Genomic DNA, 18,469 nt, shown 5'->3' with positions numbered 1-18,469 from the left:
TTGATTATAATCTGGATTGTATATTCCTAGAAATTAAAGTGCAGATCGTATATGAGTGATTATCTTAACTTTTGACCGTCATCCACCGTTGTGGAACTAATAAAAGTCCGTCTTATCGCGTCGTGGTTATCCAATAAATATTTATGGCGTGAATAATAAGTGCGATCGTTTCACGCAGAGCTGAGATTCCCGATGCTGCGTTGTGAAAATAAGCAGGAAATAATGTTACCGTATCGTTAAAATGTGAAAAGTATATAAAAATAAATAAATAATAATAATAATAAATGAAATTAAAGGTGCATTATGTAATAAATCTAAAGCAACTGGCCATAAAATCCTCCTAATATGTCACAGAGACTCAGGAATAATGTTCATATAACAAACTGAACTCACCAACAACAACAGTACAGACAAAATATTTGCATAAAAAAAAAAAAATTTGCAGACTGCAAATCATGATTTGACGTTATGTGGCGCCACCTACCGCCGTCTACCAATCATTGCTGTCGGTAGAGTCTCCGCTGACAGGCAACCACGCGTTGCCAGTAACGTCAAAAAAAACCAAAAGCCTAAAAGACCTTGGTATTTTGGATTTGAATGCAGTAACCATTTTTGGCCACATTCTTACATATGGCGCCTTTAAATTAAAAAATTACAAAGAAAAAAAATGTGAAAAGAAAACATAAAATTTTACATACGTGACAAAGACATACATTTTATGTTTGTTCCTGGACAATCCCTGTATCCCTGAGGCCCCACCTGCAATACCTCCGACGTCCACCAGTGGACTGCGCCCCACGCTTTGGGAAACACTGCTTTGATTGTGTAGAAAGACACAGGTTCTAACACCGTTTTTTTTTTTTTAAACTGTATAAATACAGGGAAGGTAAGTAACTGTGACCGATTTACACCTTTAACGTATACGTTTACGTAACAGCGGCGGCGTCGGGGGAATGTGAAGCGTAACGCGGGGACGGGACGGTATTTGACACTCGCCCGTGAATGTACACACACCAGCACTGACTTTAGGACGAATTCACATCCAGTGTTGGTGCTCCACATATGAGAGGGTCCTCACCTCAGTTAAACCTCTGTAACTTAAAGGGATTATGGATCTCCTGTGACAAGGGTATTGTTGAGGACGATTCACACACACACACAGACACACACACACACACACACACACACAGACAGACCTTGGAAGAAGAGTCCTGTGTTCAGACGACGCAGAGATAACAGAGTTTGCTCTCGTCTCACTTTATCGCAGCTGAGGTCAAACGGTGTCACATGCACAGCTGCGATCACCGATCACAGGCGAGCGTACGTTTGAAACGACAGACGGAATCAACTATAATCCTGAAACCAGGGGTAGAAAAGTGCACGTGCGACGGTCTAATCCTGCAGGTTAACACATGGGGGCCGATTGTTCAAAGGTAATCTGATCGGGATTTTGGTTATCGGATTTGGACCAAATCTGGAAAATGGAAATCTGTAATTGGATCGGATCATGTAATCCAATCCTAGTTTGGAAATGGATCAAATCTTCGGTTTGTTTGTTGTTCAAAAGTGACCCGATGTTGACATTTACATAGCTGGTAATCCGGATTCGGTAATCCTGAAAACTGTGCATCTGGATCAGGGCGATCCGATCCAATGGTGCTTTGAAAAACCGACTTAAAAGTAAGACGGGTTACATGATCCTGGATAGCAAAAAAATGGGCTTTCAAAATCTGGATCATTCCAGATCAGATAAGATCCAGATGCACAGTTTTCAGGATTACCAAATCTGGATTACCAGCTATGTAAAGAACAGGTAGAAGAGTCAACATCGGGTCACTTTAAGTGTTTATTTTGAAACTAAATACTGACGATACTGATGTCTACTTTATCGCTGTAACGGTTAAGTCAAGTGCAAAATATAAATCAAAGTACATACACTAAAAGATACAAATGTATTATTTGACCAATTTTTACTAGTTTTACTAGATTTTCTTCCTGAAATCCACCTTGAAATCCTAACCCTTGTTGGGATCAGTGTAATCCTGTTTTTAGGATCAAATTTATCAAAATGCTACTGAAACGTTTTGAACAACACAAACTGAAGATTTGATCCATTTCCAAACTAGGATTGGATCACATAATCTGATCCGATTTCAGAATCCTTCTTTCCCTTTTGAACAACCCATTTTCCAGATTCGATCCAATCCGATGACCAAAATCAGATACATAACGACTACATCTGCGGCGACATGAGTATGAAAAATATGTCGATTTTACTACAGAAAAGACTAATAAAATCAAATAAACTTATATCGTACAGTAGTAAAAAGTCCAATATCGTGCGTCCCTAACAAGACGTGGTTTTAAATAACATTAGAAATACTTTAAGTGAAGATTTAAATAAATAAAGTCTAGAATGACCTGAATGCTGTGCGTCTTGTGTTAGTTCTGCTCGCAAATTAAATCAAACACGACAGACGACGACGATGATGATGATGATGATGATGATGATGATGTGTGGAATGCATGCGCGACATCATAAACGTCTCCGCAGGGTCAGCTGACGTCGTGTCCCGTGAGACACATGGAAAAAGGCATGAAAATGGAACAGGAGGTACAACAAGTACACAAAGTACACGTAGTATTGAAACAGGTGAGCTGTGAGGAAATACAGTCGCTAACTGTCGACGTAGAACTTTTATTTAATCACTATAAATCAAACCATATATAACTAAATGAATAATAACTAGCGTTGCTAATGTTAGTTTAGCACACAGGTGATAGTTTGGCTAACTTAAGCTAACTGGACTTTTGTGGTTTGTTATAAAAGCAAATCGTTTGATCACGTCCATCATCATTAGGTTATCATTAGGTTAGGTTAGCGCTAAGCTCATAGTTTGGCTAACTTAGCCATTGGCTGTTTTGTTTTCTTGTTTTGGTTTATGTCGCTGGGCTTTTCAGCTTTTCATATTCATCCTCATGCTAGTTTACAACACAGGTAAACAAAGTTTGGCTAATTCTAGCTGCTATTCAGATGTGTTTCATGAACTAAGTTTGGCTATAGCACTTAGCTGTTTTTTTTGTTGTTTGTTTGTTTTATTATTTTCAGCTTTTCATATCTTCGTGCTAGTTAACCACACAGGTAAACACAATTTGGCTAACTCTAGCTGCTATTCATTTGTTTCATAAACAAAGTTTGGCTAGCCCTTAGCTGTTTTTGTTTGTTTGTTTGTTTTTTTATTTTCAGCTTTTCATATCTTCATGCTAGTTTACCACACAGATAAACAAAGTTTGGCTAACTTATTCATTTGTGTAAGTTTGGCTAACTTAGCCGTGGGATGTTTCGGTTTGGTTTTTCCTTTTTTTTTTTTTTTTAAAGCTTGTTTATTCTCATGCTAGTTTACCACACAAGTAAACAAAGTTTGGCTAACTCTAGCCACTATTCAGCTGTGTTTCGTAAACAAAGTTTGGCTAACTTAGCCCTTAGCTGTTTTTTGTTTGTTTGTTTCAGCTTTTGATATCTTCATGCTAGTTTACCACACAGCTAAACAAAGTTTGGCTAACTCTAGCCGCTATTCAGTTGTCTTAAACATAACAAACAAAGTTTAAATCTTAATGCGGGTCAGTTCACATCCGTTGTGATGCTAGCTTAGCTAGGTAATAGTTTGGTTCTTTATCGAGCTAAACATCAAATTTGATTGTCTCAGGCTACGGTTTTGAGGGGAACAACAGATACAGTACAGTAAGTTTTAAGTAACAGGTTAAAAGAGAATTCTGTTAATTAATCGTGTTTCAGGATTTATTTCTGATATTTGAGTTTGTACTTTGACTTAGCAAAAGTATATCTTGACTCCAAGACAAACTTTAAGTCTGATTATAACTTAGGAGATGATAAAGTGTGAACGTTCTGTGTCTTTTTTTACGTCAATAAACATATGATGTCATGTTTTTATCCAAAGGTAAGACAGCAGAACGTACAGTTATTCCTCCTTTCCTTGTCGTATCAGTGACTCTTTTAGTATCGCGATAAAACTTTCATTGTTTTCTGAACTGCCCGTAAAGAAATAAACACACAGATAAACGTTTCACCAGCAGTAGCCGCCGCGTGGTTCCATTGGCCGAGCTAAAGGCGTGATAGCGACAAGCGAGGGGGAGGAGCCAGAGAGGTCAACAGGTCAATGACTACCGACTGCGTTATCAGGAAAAGGAAAAGCGAGGAACTCCAATGAAAAAGTCTAAACAGAGAGGCGGCCGACGCAGACGGAAGCCGCGATATCACGGCCAAGGTCGTTCGCTCAATGTCCGACATCATCGGGAGTCTTGTTATGGTGCCGGCAGCTGCGTGTTTTGTCTGGTGTTTGACTTCGACCCACATTTTGCCTGCGTAACAGAAGTCAAACAAAGTCAAACAAAACAAAGGTCGGAACTTTGGAACCGTTTGATGAGTTGTGTTTGTTCTATTAGTTGGCGGTTATGTAATCTTCTTCAGTGACCACACTCTTAGAAATAAAAGTGCTAAGTAGAACCATCATACAAGGTTCTTTGGCTTGTCCTCATAGGAGAACCCTTTTTGGCTCCAGGTAGAACCTTATTGTAAAGGTTTCACCTGGAACCCTTTTGGAGGGTTCCACCAAGAACCCTTTTAAAACCCTTCATTCAGCAAAGGGGTTTTAAAGGGTTCTCTGAATCAAAAATGGTTCTTACTGGAACCATTAGTGTTACCAAGGACCCTGAAGCAAATGGTTCCAGGTAGAACCTCAGCCCTTGTAGAAGAACCCTTTTGGAACCCTTATTTCGAAGAGTGTACCACTGTTTTTACCACTTAACCCTCTTCCACCTGGAACCCTTTTTATAAAGGTTCCACCAAAAACCCTTTTAAAACCCTTCATTCAGGAAAGGGATTTTTAAAGGGTTCTCTGGATGAAAATGGTTCTTACTGGAACCATTAGTGTTCAAAACCTTTTCTTCAGAAGCAAATGGTTCCAGGTAGAACCTCAGCCCTTGTAGAAGAACCCTTTCGGAACCCTTATTTCTAAGAGTGCAGCAACATAATTTGTTCTTCTTTTGAAAAAAAAAACAGCCGCCAAAATTTTGATTTCAGAAACTTAAACAATAAAATAAAAAGACCGTATTATCATCAAGCCAAATCTGTTGAAAATGAGCAACACATTCATGCTAACACTAAAGTGCTGCTGCACGTTTATGGATCGGTGATGACGATCGTGCCTCGAAATGAATGTCGCGAACTCTGCGCGGGAGAGGTTTTAAACGGGAAAAGCAAAATATTTACGCACCATTACAAAAAAAAAACGAAGTCCGGTGACATTCGGCGAAAGCGTCGCAACTCGTGGACTCTGAGTCTTCGGCAACTTTCCATTTAACGATCGTTGTTAATACGACATAACGAGGACTCGTCTCGGTATCGTGGTCGACGAGACGCGATCCAAACGCACCGATAATAAACAGTAACCGATCGTTGAGCTCGACTGTGCAGTATTTTCAAAACCCTTTTCTGCACCGATTCCAGAGTCCAGAGCGATTTCCGAAACTTACGCGTCCTCGCTGCTCTCTCCTCGTCGATCCGTATCGCATTTTTTACGAAGGTCCAACGATCACAGGGCGTCTGTCCAGGTGACGTCCCTCGTGATTGTGTGTCCCACGAGCGCAAACAGGTGCCAAACATGAATCACCTGAAAGGAGTTTCACACCGAGGGCATGTGTGTGCGTGTGTGTGTGTGTGTGTGTGTGTGTGTGTGTGTGTGTGTGTGTGTGTGTGTGTGTGTGTGTGTCTGTGGAAGTCTTATCTGCAGACGTCAGAAACAACATGTTGTGAGGTTCATAACGCAGCCGGAATGAACAGAACATCATAAACAACATGGGGTTTAAACAGTAAAGATACTGGGATTTGTTTTTATGGAATTACTAAGTGACATGTGCTTCATGTCCGTTCTGGTGTACGGTGCATAACTCTACATTAAAGGTGCATTATGTAATAAATCTAAAGCAACTAAAAGGCCGTAAAATCCTCCTAATATGTCACAGAGACTCAGGAATAATGTTCATATAACAAACTGAACTCACCAACAACAACAGTACAGACAAAATATTTGCATTAAAACAAATATTTTGCAGACTGCAAATCATGTTTATGTTTTGAAATCATGTTTTGGCGTCATGTGGCGCCACCTACCGCCGTCTACCAATCATTGCAGTCGGTAGAGTCTCAGCTGCCGAGCGACCACGGGTTGCCAGTTACGTCAGAAATACGAAACCTAAAAGATGTTTTGAATTTGAATGCAGTAACCGTTTTTGGCCACATTCTCACATGTGGCGCCTTTAAAGATACTTCTCTATGCAGACGACACGCTGATGTTTGTTGACGTTTGTTGACGTTGCTGATGCCAATTTTCCCTTCCATCGTGCTCTTGTGAATAATAAATGATGCTTGAAATCATCTGTTCGTCTTAGTAGTTGTAACAAAACCAGATGATTATGCTCTGCAACGACAGGAGTAGTACGCATGCACTGTAATGCACGTTGAAGGTCAATGTTTTTTTGGGGGTTGTGTGTTAGGCTGTGTGTTTAAAATGGCTGGTTAATCTATTCATAACAATACATATATTTATGGTCATTCACACATTTTCCAAAACATTAGAAGCACCAAAAGTTAATTTTACACATATTTGCTATAATTACCTGCTTCATGTACTCAATATTTAGATTATACAGAGATTTTTACTCGGTACAAAATAGCGACAGACCATGAGAGTTTTGCTATAAATGGTCGTATATGTGAAGCACGTTGTGTGCATTTGTTTTACAATGATTAAACTTGTCGTGTTTTATCAGCGAGTCATAAATCTGCCATCAGCTGCACTGATATAAAGACACACGTTGGTCAACCTTAATGTTTTTACTCAACAGTTCCTCTCGCTCTTCTGTCATAAAAGAGTTAATGATACACTACCGTTCACTTAGAAACGTCCTTATTTTTGAAGGAAAAGCACTTTTTTTCAATGAATCTAACCTTAAAGGCGCCATATGTAAGAATGTGGCCAAAAACGGTTACTACATTCAAATTCAAAACACCGAGGTCTTTTAGGTTTCGTTTTTCTGACGTAACTGGCAACCCGTGGTTGCTCGGCAGCTGAGAGTCTTCTGACTGCAATGATTGGTAGGCGGCGGTAGGTGGCGCCACATGACGCCACAACATGATTTCAAAACATAAACATGATTTGCAGTCTGCAAAAAAATATTTTTTTAATGCAAATATTTTGTCTGTATTGTTGTTGTTGGTGATTATCATTATTCCTGAGTCTCTGTGACATATTAGGAGGATTTTATGGCCTTTAGTTGATTTAGATTTATTACATAATGCACCTTTAAATGAATCAGAAATACACTCTGATCATAAACGACTATTGTAGCTGCGAACTAGTTTTTTAATGTAATATGTACATAGGTGTATAGAGGCCCATTTCCAGTGTTCTAATGGTACATTGTGTTGCTAATAACGCTAGAAGGCTATTTCATGATTATAAAACCCTTGAGCTAATGACGTTAGCACAGCTGAAAACAGTTTTGCTGGTTCTTTGACGTAAGGGCAACATTATTATGTTGAATAAAAATCATTATTTCTCATCTCGTCAATGTCTTGAACTATATTTTCCGTTCATTCTGCAACTCTTGATGAACAAAAGTCTGACTTTTAATGGAAAACTTTGAGCCCAAACTTTTTGAACGGTTGTGTACATAATGATCAATACCTAACGTGTAACTGTACACGGTGTATGCAATAAGAACAGGAACAGGCGAGTTCAGGACAACAATGAGTCACGGCCAACGAGAACATCGCGTCATCAACGAGTTTCCCGTCATCACGGAAGTTCACTGTTGTCGATCATCATGGAACCGATTGGTTAATGGCGGCGGTCGCAGTCTTTGTCAACAATGGCCGTGACCATGGGGCAGGGGAGGGGGGGGGGAGGGGGTGGTCGGGGTCAACAAGCACAACATAGTCATTTATCATTCATTTCCTCTGCTTGGTCACACATAAGTGTGAAGGTGTGTCCTTCCAGCCAATGAGGCTGCAGCATGCGTCTGCGTCACTCACCGGGGGGGGGGGGGGCGGAAGACGAGGAAGTGAGGGTGGGGAGGGGGTGGTGCCCTGTGTTCTTTATAAACCCAGGAGCGGAGCCCCTTCCTCAGACCAGAGCAGGAACACTTTGACTGCAATAGAACCACAAAGAAATTACTTTTTTTAAAACAGCAGGGTTTTCATTTCTTTTTTTTTTTTTCTCTCCTTCGCCTTGGATCTTAATTTTTTTAGAGAATATATATCAATATATAAGTTGTATTTGAAAAAAAAAAAAAAAAAAACTTTATTTCTTCTAAAGAACTTTTTGAATCAATCACCTGCGATGTATCCCGAGGCAAACAAAGGGTGAGTGCACTTTCAAACGTTGTCCTTTTTGTCGGGTTTTGTCCTCAGCTGCTGCTCAGCACATGGAAACTTCCTGCGCATGTCAGAGAAAAGAAGAAGAAGAAGAAGTACTGTTAATGTTTGGCAGGCAGCCAAAAAGACAAGTGACCACATGGAGGCTGCAACGTGGACTTTCATTACATAAGCCCGTAGTGAGAAATAGGACTTTTTAAAGGCTTGTTGTCCTTAGACTATAGAAGTAGACGATTATGTGATCGTGATATATCGATGATATCATCTACAGGCTGTAAAATGTAAGAAAAATATTGAGAAAAAAAGCATTTTTTTAAGCATTTATCAAGTTTACAAACTGAGTGCGACCAAATTCCGTTCAATGTCAATGGTTAAGAGGCAAAGGGAAGTCATTGAAGACTCTCGGTCAGCAGAAAACCCTTATCAGATGAATGATTAACGCCCTAATCTCTGCTTTGATTCTCAGCTACACTTACGAGGACTGCAAGGCCACGTCCGATTGGCTGCTGGCCCAGACTTCCATCCGACCCACGGTGGGCATCGTGTGCGGGTCAGGACTCGGAGGACTGGCCGACATGTTGAAGGACCAGGTGGCCTTTAACTACAAGGACATTCCTAACTTTCCGCAGAGCACGGGTGAGTTGAACGACGACAGAACACTCTCTTCCTGGCGACCGTTCATCGTGTACTCTTAATATTTACTGACAGGTTATGTCTTTTGTGTCCCTGCAGTGCATGGACATGCGGGACGGCTCGTGTTCGGAACACTGAAGGGGAGGCCGTGCGTTTGCATGCAGGGACGCTTCCACTTGTACGAGGGCTACCCCATCCAGAAGGTGTGTGTTTTCAGACGACTTACCAAAGGGAGTTTCAATGGATGAAATTAGGTTTTCATGAATTTATTATCACCTGGAATGAGCCGTTAATATTCAACCAATTTGGGTCCTCTTGTCAGAGGCGACGGTCGTCTGTTGACCAATCCAGTGTTGACCAAACTTTCAATACGAGGACCCACTTTTTAAAGATGGACAAACATGACCAAAAAATCACAACGTCAACGTTGTTTGATGCATGATATTTAAAACATCTTCACTAAAAGATTGGGGTTAGGGTTAGGATTGGGATAGGAGTCTGCAAATTTGTTTTGGGTACCCAAGGGTTAGGGTTAGGATTGGGGTAGGAAGGTTAGGGTTAGGGTTAAATTTGTTTTGGGCACCCAGGGTTTAGGGTTAGGATTGGAGTAGGAATCTGCAAATTTGTTTTGGGCACCCAAGGGTTAGGGTTAGGGTTAGGATTGGAGTAGGAGTCTGCAAATTTGTTTGGGGCACCCAAGGGTAAGGGTTAGGGTTAGGTTGGGGTAGGAGTCTGCAAATTTGTTTTGGGTACCCAGGGGTTAGGGTTAGGATTGGGGTAAGAGTCTGCAAATTTGTTTGGGGCACCCAAGGGTTAGGGTTATGATTGGGGTAGGAGTCTGCAAATTTGTTTGGGGCACCCAAGGTTTAGGGTTAGGGTTCGATAGATCTCCTGTGAAACATCTGTGGTCCTGAACCCTGATATGCTAAACGGTTGCATATCAGTTTAGCCTCAATATGCAACCGTCAGCCAGAGATGCCACTAAACCGTGCACACTGGGCCTGAACGGACTCCCCAAAACAGTGTTTTTATAATGCTTCTTCGCGTTTTTTTCCAGATCACGCTGCCCATGCGGATCTTCAAGCTGCTCGGCGTCGAAACCGTGATCCTGACCAACGCAGCCGGCGGCCTCAATCAGGACTTTAAAGTGGGCGACGTCATGATCATCAAAGACCACCTCAACGTGCCCGGCTTCGCTGGCAACAACCCGCTGACCGGACCGAACGATGACAGGTACGACCGCGTCGGAGTGCTCGAATAAATAAATACACAATCGTTTCCTTGCCCGACCTCAGGCCTCTGAACGTGATCGTGTTCAATCCCGTAGGTTCGGCGTGCGTTTCCCTTGCATGTCTGACGCATACGACAGAGAGCTACAGCAGCTGGCCATGGACGTGGGCCTGGAGCTCGGCTACGGAGACTTCCTGCGGGAGGGCGTCTACTGCGTGCTGGGCGGCCCTTCGTTCGAGACCATCGCCGAGTCCCGCATGCTGCACAAACTGGGCGCCGACGCTGTTGGTGAGAAGCAGTAGATCATTTTGTTAGTGCACCAGCAAAGCTTGAAAGGTTCTGGTTTTGTCCATAAACATGGCAGAACAAGATGGCACCCATTGTAAAGCAAGACCCTTAGCATACAGAACAGGCTATTTCTAATGCTAGGAAGCCCAAACATGTTCAATTTCTGCCAATAAACCCTTGTAAATCTTAATTTCGACGGCTTCCCCCCTCACCAGGCATGAGCACGGGGCACGAGGTGATCGTGGCGCGCCACTGCGGCATGCGCGTCTTCGCCCTCTCGTTGATCACCAACCAGGCGGTGATGGACTACGACAGCGAAGAGAAGGCCAACCACGAGGAGGTCCTCCAGACGGGGAAGGAGCGGGCGGCGCAGCTGGAGCGACTGGTCACCACCATGGTGACGAGGATGGAGCACAACAACAACTACGCCTGAGAGACGCCCGCTACTCCGATTTAAAGTCGACTTAAAATCGGTTGCGGTTCACATTTAACGCGAAGGTTATTGACGCACGTGTACGAGATCTCGCATTCCTCTGCTGGTGAATTTTTTTGTATAATTTTTTTTGAATTACCGTCATTCTAACTTAACATACGCTCGGCTCGTGTAAATGTCCGCGATTTAACTCACTAACAATGAGTGTGCTGTAAAGGATTTAATATTGTTGTCGTTGAAATGTGTACATTTGTAGCTATTTTTTTTTTGCTGTGCTTGTATTTTTTTTTTGTTTTGATAAGAACGTTGTTACTAAATGTATTATTTATAACTTATTAAAATATGAATTCAAAATGAATTTAAAGAGACTCCTGGGAAACTTTACCCCATTTTTATTTCCAAGGTGCAGTACAGAAACAGTCGAACATGAGCATCACCATTGTAAACATTATGTATTAATGTTACATAAGCATTACACAACTTTGTTTTCTTTATCAAACAAAACGTACTGGATTGGCAGGCATTTTTTGATTCAACAAAAACTTTTCAATTTAAAAGTTCCTATGACAACAATTGGCAGAACATCACATTATTCAACATTTCCTCGTCTCCCCCCCCCTAAGTGATTGGTTTATTCTTAATAAAACACGTTTCATCAGGTACACAATTCACGCTGCATGCACACAACAGATTCACCCACGTTCGCGTCAAACTAAAGTACCGACGTGTTCTTGTTCCCAACGAAAGACAAAAATCCCTTTTTTTTTTTTTAAATCACTACAATATAAAATTAGTTTTTCCTAATTATCATTATTTTTTTTGCATAAAAACAGTCAGTAAAAAGTGCCATGCATGATTAAAAGCAGGTTCTGTACTAAAGCCGAACGGGGATTATGATTATATAAAAACACATCGTATACATAACACAGCAAACCACCATCGTCTCTGCGCTGATTGAAGCGCAAAATTTTGGCACGAGGCGCAAAACAGGAAGTGCCAGATATATCCATGTATCACGGCGCACATTCATTCGCGCTAAAATACGGTGCGTTGAGTCGAGAAAAGGAGCAAAGTGGCACCATCTCCACATCGACCACACCTGGCACTGAACTTGTGATCATTGAATTGAAATATTTACCATTCAAAAGACAAAAAAAAAGGATTTAGCGGGAACTCAGTCAAAGGCTTTCATGAGACAATTCTAAGTATTCCAGAGACGTATCCTTCACAATCTGACGTTAATGTAGGCTAACATCGAGTTACCGATCATTTCAGCTAACTCCCAAAAAAGGGCCAAATGTTTGTATTTGAAGTTTGTGGATAATTAAATCACAGTCATCCTCAAGATTAGATTAGCTGGCGTGATTTAGCGTAGCTGAGCCCATTAAAAACATGTGTAAAAAATGTTTAATAGCTAAAAGACCAATTTATTTGGCTACAAAATTAAAATCTTCATTGGGCAAGTAAAACCAAGAAGCTAGTTAGCTAGCTTTTCTTTAAACATAACGACAGCTAAGCTAAGGCAGTAACTTTGGAACAAAAATGGCGGGTCGTACCAATGTTCCCACGGGGTCCTATGTTCCTCGCTTTCCCCCCCAAACCCCCGCGTTCTCAGTTACTACAGAGATTTTTCAGGTCTCTACCTCGCGTTACGGTTACTGTTATGGTGACGGGTAGAATTAGGGAAATGGACATGCTAAGGGATATAGCGCACGTTTCGTAGCTTTCAGTAGGAATCTTTCATGGAAAAATAAGCACTATATATTATTGGACCTGTTATGGAAAAGTGGGGAATCATAGGACCCGGGGAACATAGGTTCCCAAAAACGGTTAGCTTGCTGATTCGCTGCCAAGCTAACTGAATATTTTTAGCATTTAGTGACCCGTTTGCTAATCCTTTTTAGCCCCTTTTCCACCACAGGAACTTGGAAAAACCTTGGCACGTAAATAAGTTCCTGGTAATGTTAGTGGAAAAGGTTTTGTTTTTTTTTGACTCTGCTTCGAGAGTTAAATTTGGCTGAAATTATAGCTCCATCTGGTGGCGACACAAGCACATGACAACTGAAGGATTGGCACATGCTTCCATTACAGGCCCGGACATGGATTCACGGGTGAAAAAGACAAAAAAGGCACTTCTGAGACAAAAGAGAGTGAGGCCAGCAGCTGCAGCAGAGACGACATGGAGTCCACTCGTCTCTAGGCAAACATGGTCAGGCTAATCCACTGTGGAACAGACCAGAGAGAAGGCGAAATCATGGTTTTTAATCCATTTTCATGTTCATTAACTCTGTCGCCGTTTATGTGTGATCATACCTGGAAGAAGTTGAGGCTTATTTCACCGTCTGCATCCGTGTCCAAGGTCTTAAAAGTTTCTGGAGACACAAAAAACGCATAGAATCGTATATATTTCAAAGGAATAGTTGAGTTCTTTTATGAGTTATTGACTAATAACGCGCCGTTCATTGATTTAGCGGCGTGCTACCGCTAAGTACAACACGAGTTTACAGGGATAGGCTTTATCTTTGATGTGTGGTTGCACCAAATTAACTTCACGTTCCTTATTGTTAAGTGGCAAAACAAATTGTTTGGTCGCATGCACAAAACGACGGAATGTGAAGTTTATCGTGCTGGAACTCACTGAACATGGTCTCCAGTCGGACCAGACACGTGACGAAGTTGTCAAAGTCGACGGCCATGTCCTCCTCCGTGTAGCGCAGGATGATCAGCTGGAACAGGTGGTTGGTCAGCTTGAAGCCTGGAACACGGACAAATGAGTCCACGAGAGACCACCTTTTTTAAACTTTAGCAAGAAAGATCCGTTAAGATTTACCTGCAGACTCGAGCGCCATCCTCATCTCGTAGGAGCTCATGGTGCCGGATTTGTCCATGTCGAACTGCCTGAATATGGTCTGACGCGACGAGACAGAAAAGAGGAGTTAGAGAAGATCGGCGAGCGTCACAGAGCGCGAGATTACGGCGTCGTCTCACCAGGTATCGCTTGATCTTTTCCCACAGGACGTGGAATTCCGTCAGGCCGAGTTTCCCGCTGCCGTCCGTCTGAGTCGACGAGTTAAAAACAAAATAACAGCGACTCCGTTGTACGGCGAGATTGACTGATTTGATTTTAAAGCTCACATAGAGTGGTCCTGTTGCACATATATGTTAGTTATGGAGGTCTACTTACATACATTAACTTGTTTTTATGGTCAAAAACCTCCTAGTTGCTGTAAACGAGCCGATAGAAATCCTCTTTTCTGACAATGTTCCCCAGCGGCGATATTTCAGACTCAACTCTCGCACCCGGAAGACAGACTGTGTTGTGATTGGCCAGTACCCGGAAGTGACATATTCAGCACATCCGCTCTTAGAAACGCAGCTCCCCCCTCTGGAACGGAGGATGCACTGCTACTCATTATCAAAACATTGTTTTAGCAGTGATTAAAAATTGTTTCGTCACTTTTATGACTTTGACCCGGAGTCAGACCCAGAGTCAGAAGACACTGTCGCTCGTGAAACACCTCCACAACGGACGTTATTCTTCTTCTGCGGTTCAATGTACGCAACCGGATGTGCCCGGACTAGTGCCCGGAGCAGGAGGATCTGCTGTTCAGGAGAACCGTTGTTTACGTAACCGGACCGGGTTTTTTCAGAGATCTCGCTGAGCCCGAGATTACAATAAAACACAGCGTTCTCAGCAGTGGCTGAACTGTTTGTTTTGAACCTTCAGGGCTTCGTAAACGAGGTAATGACGCAGATACACACTAAAAAACAGCGTTAATTGGAACTTCCGGTCTAGGTCTGCTTTAAATGTTTCAAGGATACGTCCATGAGGTTGATCATGCTGCGACAGGCTTCCTTCGTGAAGCCGTCCGTCTTCAGGTCTTTATCTGTTCACATTGATAAAGTCAAATTTAGGGAAACACAAGAGATATAAAACGTCTGCTTCTTCTTTCCAGGGAAATGTGATGTGTTGTGACGCTCACGTTTGCCGATGATCCTGTTCAGGATGGTTTGCAGCTCTGTGATGCTGATCTCCATGTCCTGCCGGGCACAAGCGGTCAAGAGAAGGTGAATTAGGTTACGTTAAGTATATACTAACCCACGTTAAGTGGCTTTTGCTCGCGCTTACCGGTCCTGCCAGTTGTCTGAAGAGACTCTTGAAGGCTGCGTCGATCTGGCTCTCGTCGACCTCCGTCTGAAAACGCCACAAAAACACAGGAAAACAGTCGTCAGAGCGCCGTCCGTGTTCTTTCCCCACGCTTCACTTTAGACGCTCGACGCATCGTCTCACCTCTTTTGGAAGCTCCGCTTCAATTTTGTCATCGAGCTCCCTGAAGAAGAAAGGATTTTAACATTTTCCATTTCATTATTTCATCACTTTCAAATTTGGCATTTCTATTTTCCCCTAAAATAGTTTTGATTTAAGTCTCCATTCTCCATCAGATAAGAACTAGGGAAGGACATCACAATTTCTCACAAAAAGTATTTAAATATACATTCATTGCAGATTAAAATGTTCTAAATGTCAGCGCATGAGAGCTAGCGGAAGGTTTACTTCAGCGCACGAGACCTAGCGTGAGGTTTACTTCAGCGCATGAGAGCTAGCGTACGGTTTACTTCAGCACATGAGAGCTAGTGTAAGGTTTAGTTCACCGCGTGAGAGCTAGCGTACGGTTTACTTCAGCGCATGAGAGCTAGCGTAAGGTGCCATCGGAAGGTTTACTTCTGCGCACGAGAGCTAGCGTAAGGTTTACTTCAGCGCATGAGCGCTAGTGTAAGGTTTACTTCAGCGCATGAGTGCTAGCGTACGGTTTACTTCAGCGCATGAGCGCTAGCGTAAGGTTTACATCAGCGAATGAGAGCTAGCGTAAGGTGCTAGCGTAAGGTTTACTTCAGCGTGTGAGAGCTAACGTAAGGTTTACTTCAGCGCATGAGAGATAGCGTATGGTTTACTTCAGCACACAAGAGCTAGCGTAAGGTTGTTTACTTCAGCGCATGAGAGCTAGCGTAAGGTTGTTTACTTCAGCGCACGAGAGCTAGCGTAAGGTTTACTTCAGCGCACAAGAGCTAGCGTAAGGTTTACTTCAGCGCACGAGAGCTAGCGTAAGGTTTACTTCACCGCATGAGAGCTAGCGTACGGTTTACTTCAGCGCACGAGAGCTAGCGTAAGGTTTACTTCATCGTTAATGGAAGCAGCTACAAGGTGCATTCAAGAAACCTCAAATTGGGTCATAATTGTGGTGGAAATACTTAGGCAATCATCCATAAAAGATGTATTATAAATAGTCACAGTCACTCATCGACGTTTTATGACGACATTATCTCAGGGTTGGTTAGCATTTTTTTGGCTAACGGCTGCTCCCATAAGCCAACACTCCAAATTATTCTCAAGCCTTGCATGCCTTTGGTTGTAAAGCACTCAAATGTGAATTTCTTCCGGGCCAAAAACCCGACCCCACACTCACTCAGAGTCCGCGGGCTTCTCGGAGAAAACCCTGAGCACGAAATCGGCCTCTTTGGACGGCTCGAACGTGGACGGCACGATGATGTACTCGCCCGCCGGCAGACGCAGCCGCGAGCTGACCTCCCTCAGGTTGATGAAGAGCTCGGAGCGAGCGCTGGAGGCGTGGGTGAGGAAGAAGTCTCGCTTCAGGTGGACTCCAGACCTGCCCTTAAACTGAGGAGACGGTTGACGCAACGTTACGCGTTTGTGCGTGAAACTCCGTCGTTTAACGGGGAGGAAAAAAAGGCTCTTACCTCAGACGGAATCTGTCGAAAAATAAACAAAGAGACATTGATGAGAAACAGACGATCAAACTATTATCTTTAAAACTTGGACGTAGACTTTTGTAACGTGTTCTTCTGACCTCGTAGAGCGCGAACCCGATGGTCTCCATGTCTTTGCCTTCCCGCCGTTTCTTCCTGCGGTCCTTCTGCATGAGGCCGATCAGGAAGCTGCATTCTGATTGGCCGGGGGAGTCTGGGTGATGCAGGACGAGCTTGAACTGAGGGTTGAGCCAGAAGGTTGCTAGACAATAAAAAAAAAATGCCAGAATGTAATTTTTTAGCCGTGTCTTGTCGATCAGGATTTCTTCTAAATGATGAAAAATGCATTTTTGGAGTCAAATAGAGGATAAAAACCTGGGAAGTTCCTGCAGCCGCCCGCCGTGCTCCCTCGCCTCCACTCTCCCTGGTACAGCGAGGAGCTCCACTTCTTCAGCTGGCTGTTCTGCAACGCGTCGGCCGTCAGGTTGCAGATCTCCAGGCGAGTGAACTCGCGCAGGAAGTCGCTGAACGACATCCTGAGAGACACGGGCGCAAAGTTAGCAACGTTCATACGTTCTTTCCTAAAGCTTAAACTGAGCCTGGACCTTGTTTTAGGGTCACAGGGTACTAGGTCTTTGTTTATGGAACCACATTTACAGCATTATTGGCTCTTGTGACTTTCAAAACATGGCATTTTTGCGCTGGTGCAAAATTTAACAAAGTGTTCCTTGACGTCTGACTTTTGAACGCCAATATCTACTCCGTTCACCTGGATCCAAGTGAACGTCTGTACCAAACTTTCCTTGGAGTTGTTCTTTAGATACCAACGGAGCACCCACACCCACAAGTTGATCAGTTTCAAATAGTATTTGTGCCAAATTTTATAGGATTCTCTCGAGGCATTCTTAAGATAAAACTAATACTGAAGTCCACCTGAAGGTTTGTACCACATTGGGTTCAAGGAAACTGGCAAAACAACAACTCGGACGTTTGACCACCAAAATGTGTTCCCCAAAAAGTAAACCATTGTACCAAATTTGAGGGGATTCAAATGTGTGCAAAATCTGAAGGGATTAGCGTAATCCTTAAAACGCGTCGAGTCCAAATGAATGTTCATGTTCTGGTGTTGCAGAAAAGTTGCGTTGATCATATCAAATGTGTTTTGTAAGGTCGCTGCAAACCTTGATCTTCAGACTTCAGTCCAAGAGAACATTTCGTTCCAATTTTGAAATGATTGCCTGCAGCTGTTCCTGAGATATCAGGGTCATGGTCATGAGGTAGAGTCGGGTCCCAGTTATCTTGAAAATTGCCGTAGCAATCTCAAACGCTCGAAGTCACAGCGACCTCGATCATAGACGTCAATCCAAGTGAATGTTTTAAAGGGTTTCCTCATCGCAAGACCAAAAATGTTACTCCTGAGGCCACAATGACCTTGAGATTTGACTTCTGACCACCCAAATCTAAACTGTTGCTTCTCAAGACTTTGCGTTTTGCCAAATTTGAAAAGATTTAACACTTTCACACTGCAAATAAACACCTTTAATCTGAGTCTAAGTAAAGGTTTGTACCAAATAGTACCTTACTTTGCTGATTCCTGAGATCTCCCAGTCACAAGTCACCAAAAACATGTGACGTCTGAGGCCACAGTGACCTTGAGCTTTAAC

The 18,469-nt window shown here is 42.8% G+C and overlaps 2 protein-coding genes across 3 annotated transcripts in view; one reads left to right on the top strand and one right to left on the bottom strand.

The window, feature by feature from the left end:
- Positions 1–8,420: 8,420 nt before the first annotated feature.
- Positions 8,421–11,039, top strand: pnp5a (purine nucleoside phosphorylase 5a; the record flags this gene model as incomplete). The annotated part of the gene is made up of 6 exons (XM_083910183.1): positions 8,421–8,443; positions 8,922–9,091; positions 9,188–9,291; positions 10,146–10,321; positions 10,416–10,606; positions 10,822–11,039. The coding sequence occupies 6 exons, from the start codon at positions 8,421–8,423 to the stop codon at positions 11,037–11,039; spliced, it is 882 nt and encodes a 293-aa protein (XP_083766309.1).
- Positions 11,040–11,442: 403 nt separating this feature from the next.
- capn1 (calpain 1) overlaps positions 11,443–18,469 on the bottom strand; it is a 39,268-nt gene continuing 32,241 nt past the window's right edge. The window contains exons 10-23 of one of the 2 annotated variants that reach the window (XR_014592785.1): positions 17,181–17,341; positions 16,907–17,067; positions 16,797–16,808; positions 16,505–16,716; positions 15,331–15,370; positions 15,169–15,234; positions 15,023–15,080; positions 14,862–14,926; positions 14,028–14,096; positions 13,870–13,948; positions 13,678–13,794; positions 13,353–13,411; positions 12,190–13,262; positions 11,443–12,144 (exon numbers count right to left, since the gene is read on the bottom strand). Coding sequence is in view for 1 of the 2 variants with exons in the window: in XM_083885949.1 (XP_083742075.1) it covers positions 13,236–13,262; positions 13,353–13,411; positions 13,678–13,794; positions 13,870–13,948; positions 14,028–14,096; positions 14,862–14,926; positions 15,023–15,080; positions 15,169–15,234; positions 15,331–15,370; positions 16,505–16,716; positions 16,797–16,808; positions 16,907–17,067; positions 17,181–17,341 (1,126 nt within the window). In the remaining variant the exon portion in view is untranslated. Of the gene's footprint in view, positions 13,263–13,352; positions 13,412–13,677; positions 13,795–13,869; positions 13,949–14,027; positions 14,097–14,861; positions 14,927–15,022; positions 15,081–15,168; positions 15,235–15,330; positions 15,371–16,504; positions 16,717–16,796; positions 16,809–16,906; positions 17,068–17,180; positions 17,342–18,469 lie in introns of both variants that reach the window. The other variant, XM_083885949.1, reaches the window with a different exon arrangement.

Source organism: Microchirus variegatus (assembly GCF_963457635.1).
Source record: "Microchirus variegatus genome assembly, chromosome: 2".
NCBI lineage: Eukaryota > Metazoa > Chordata > Actinopteri > Pleuronectiformes > Soleidae > Microchirus > Microchirus variegatus.
This window is presented reverse-complemented; position numbering and strand designations above follow the sequence as displayed.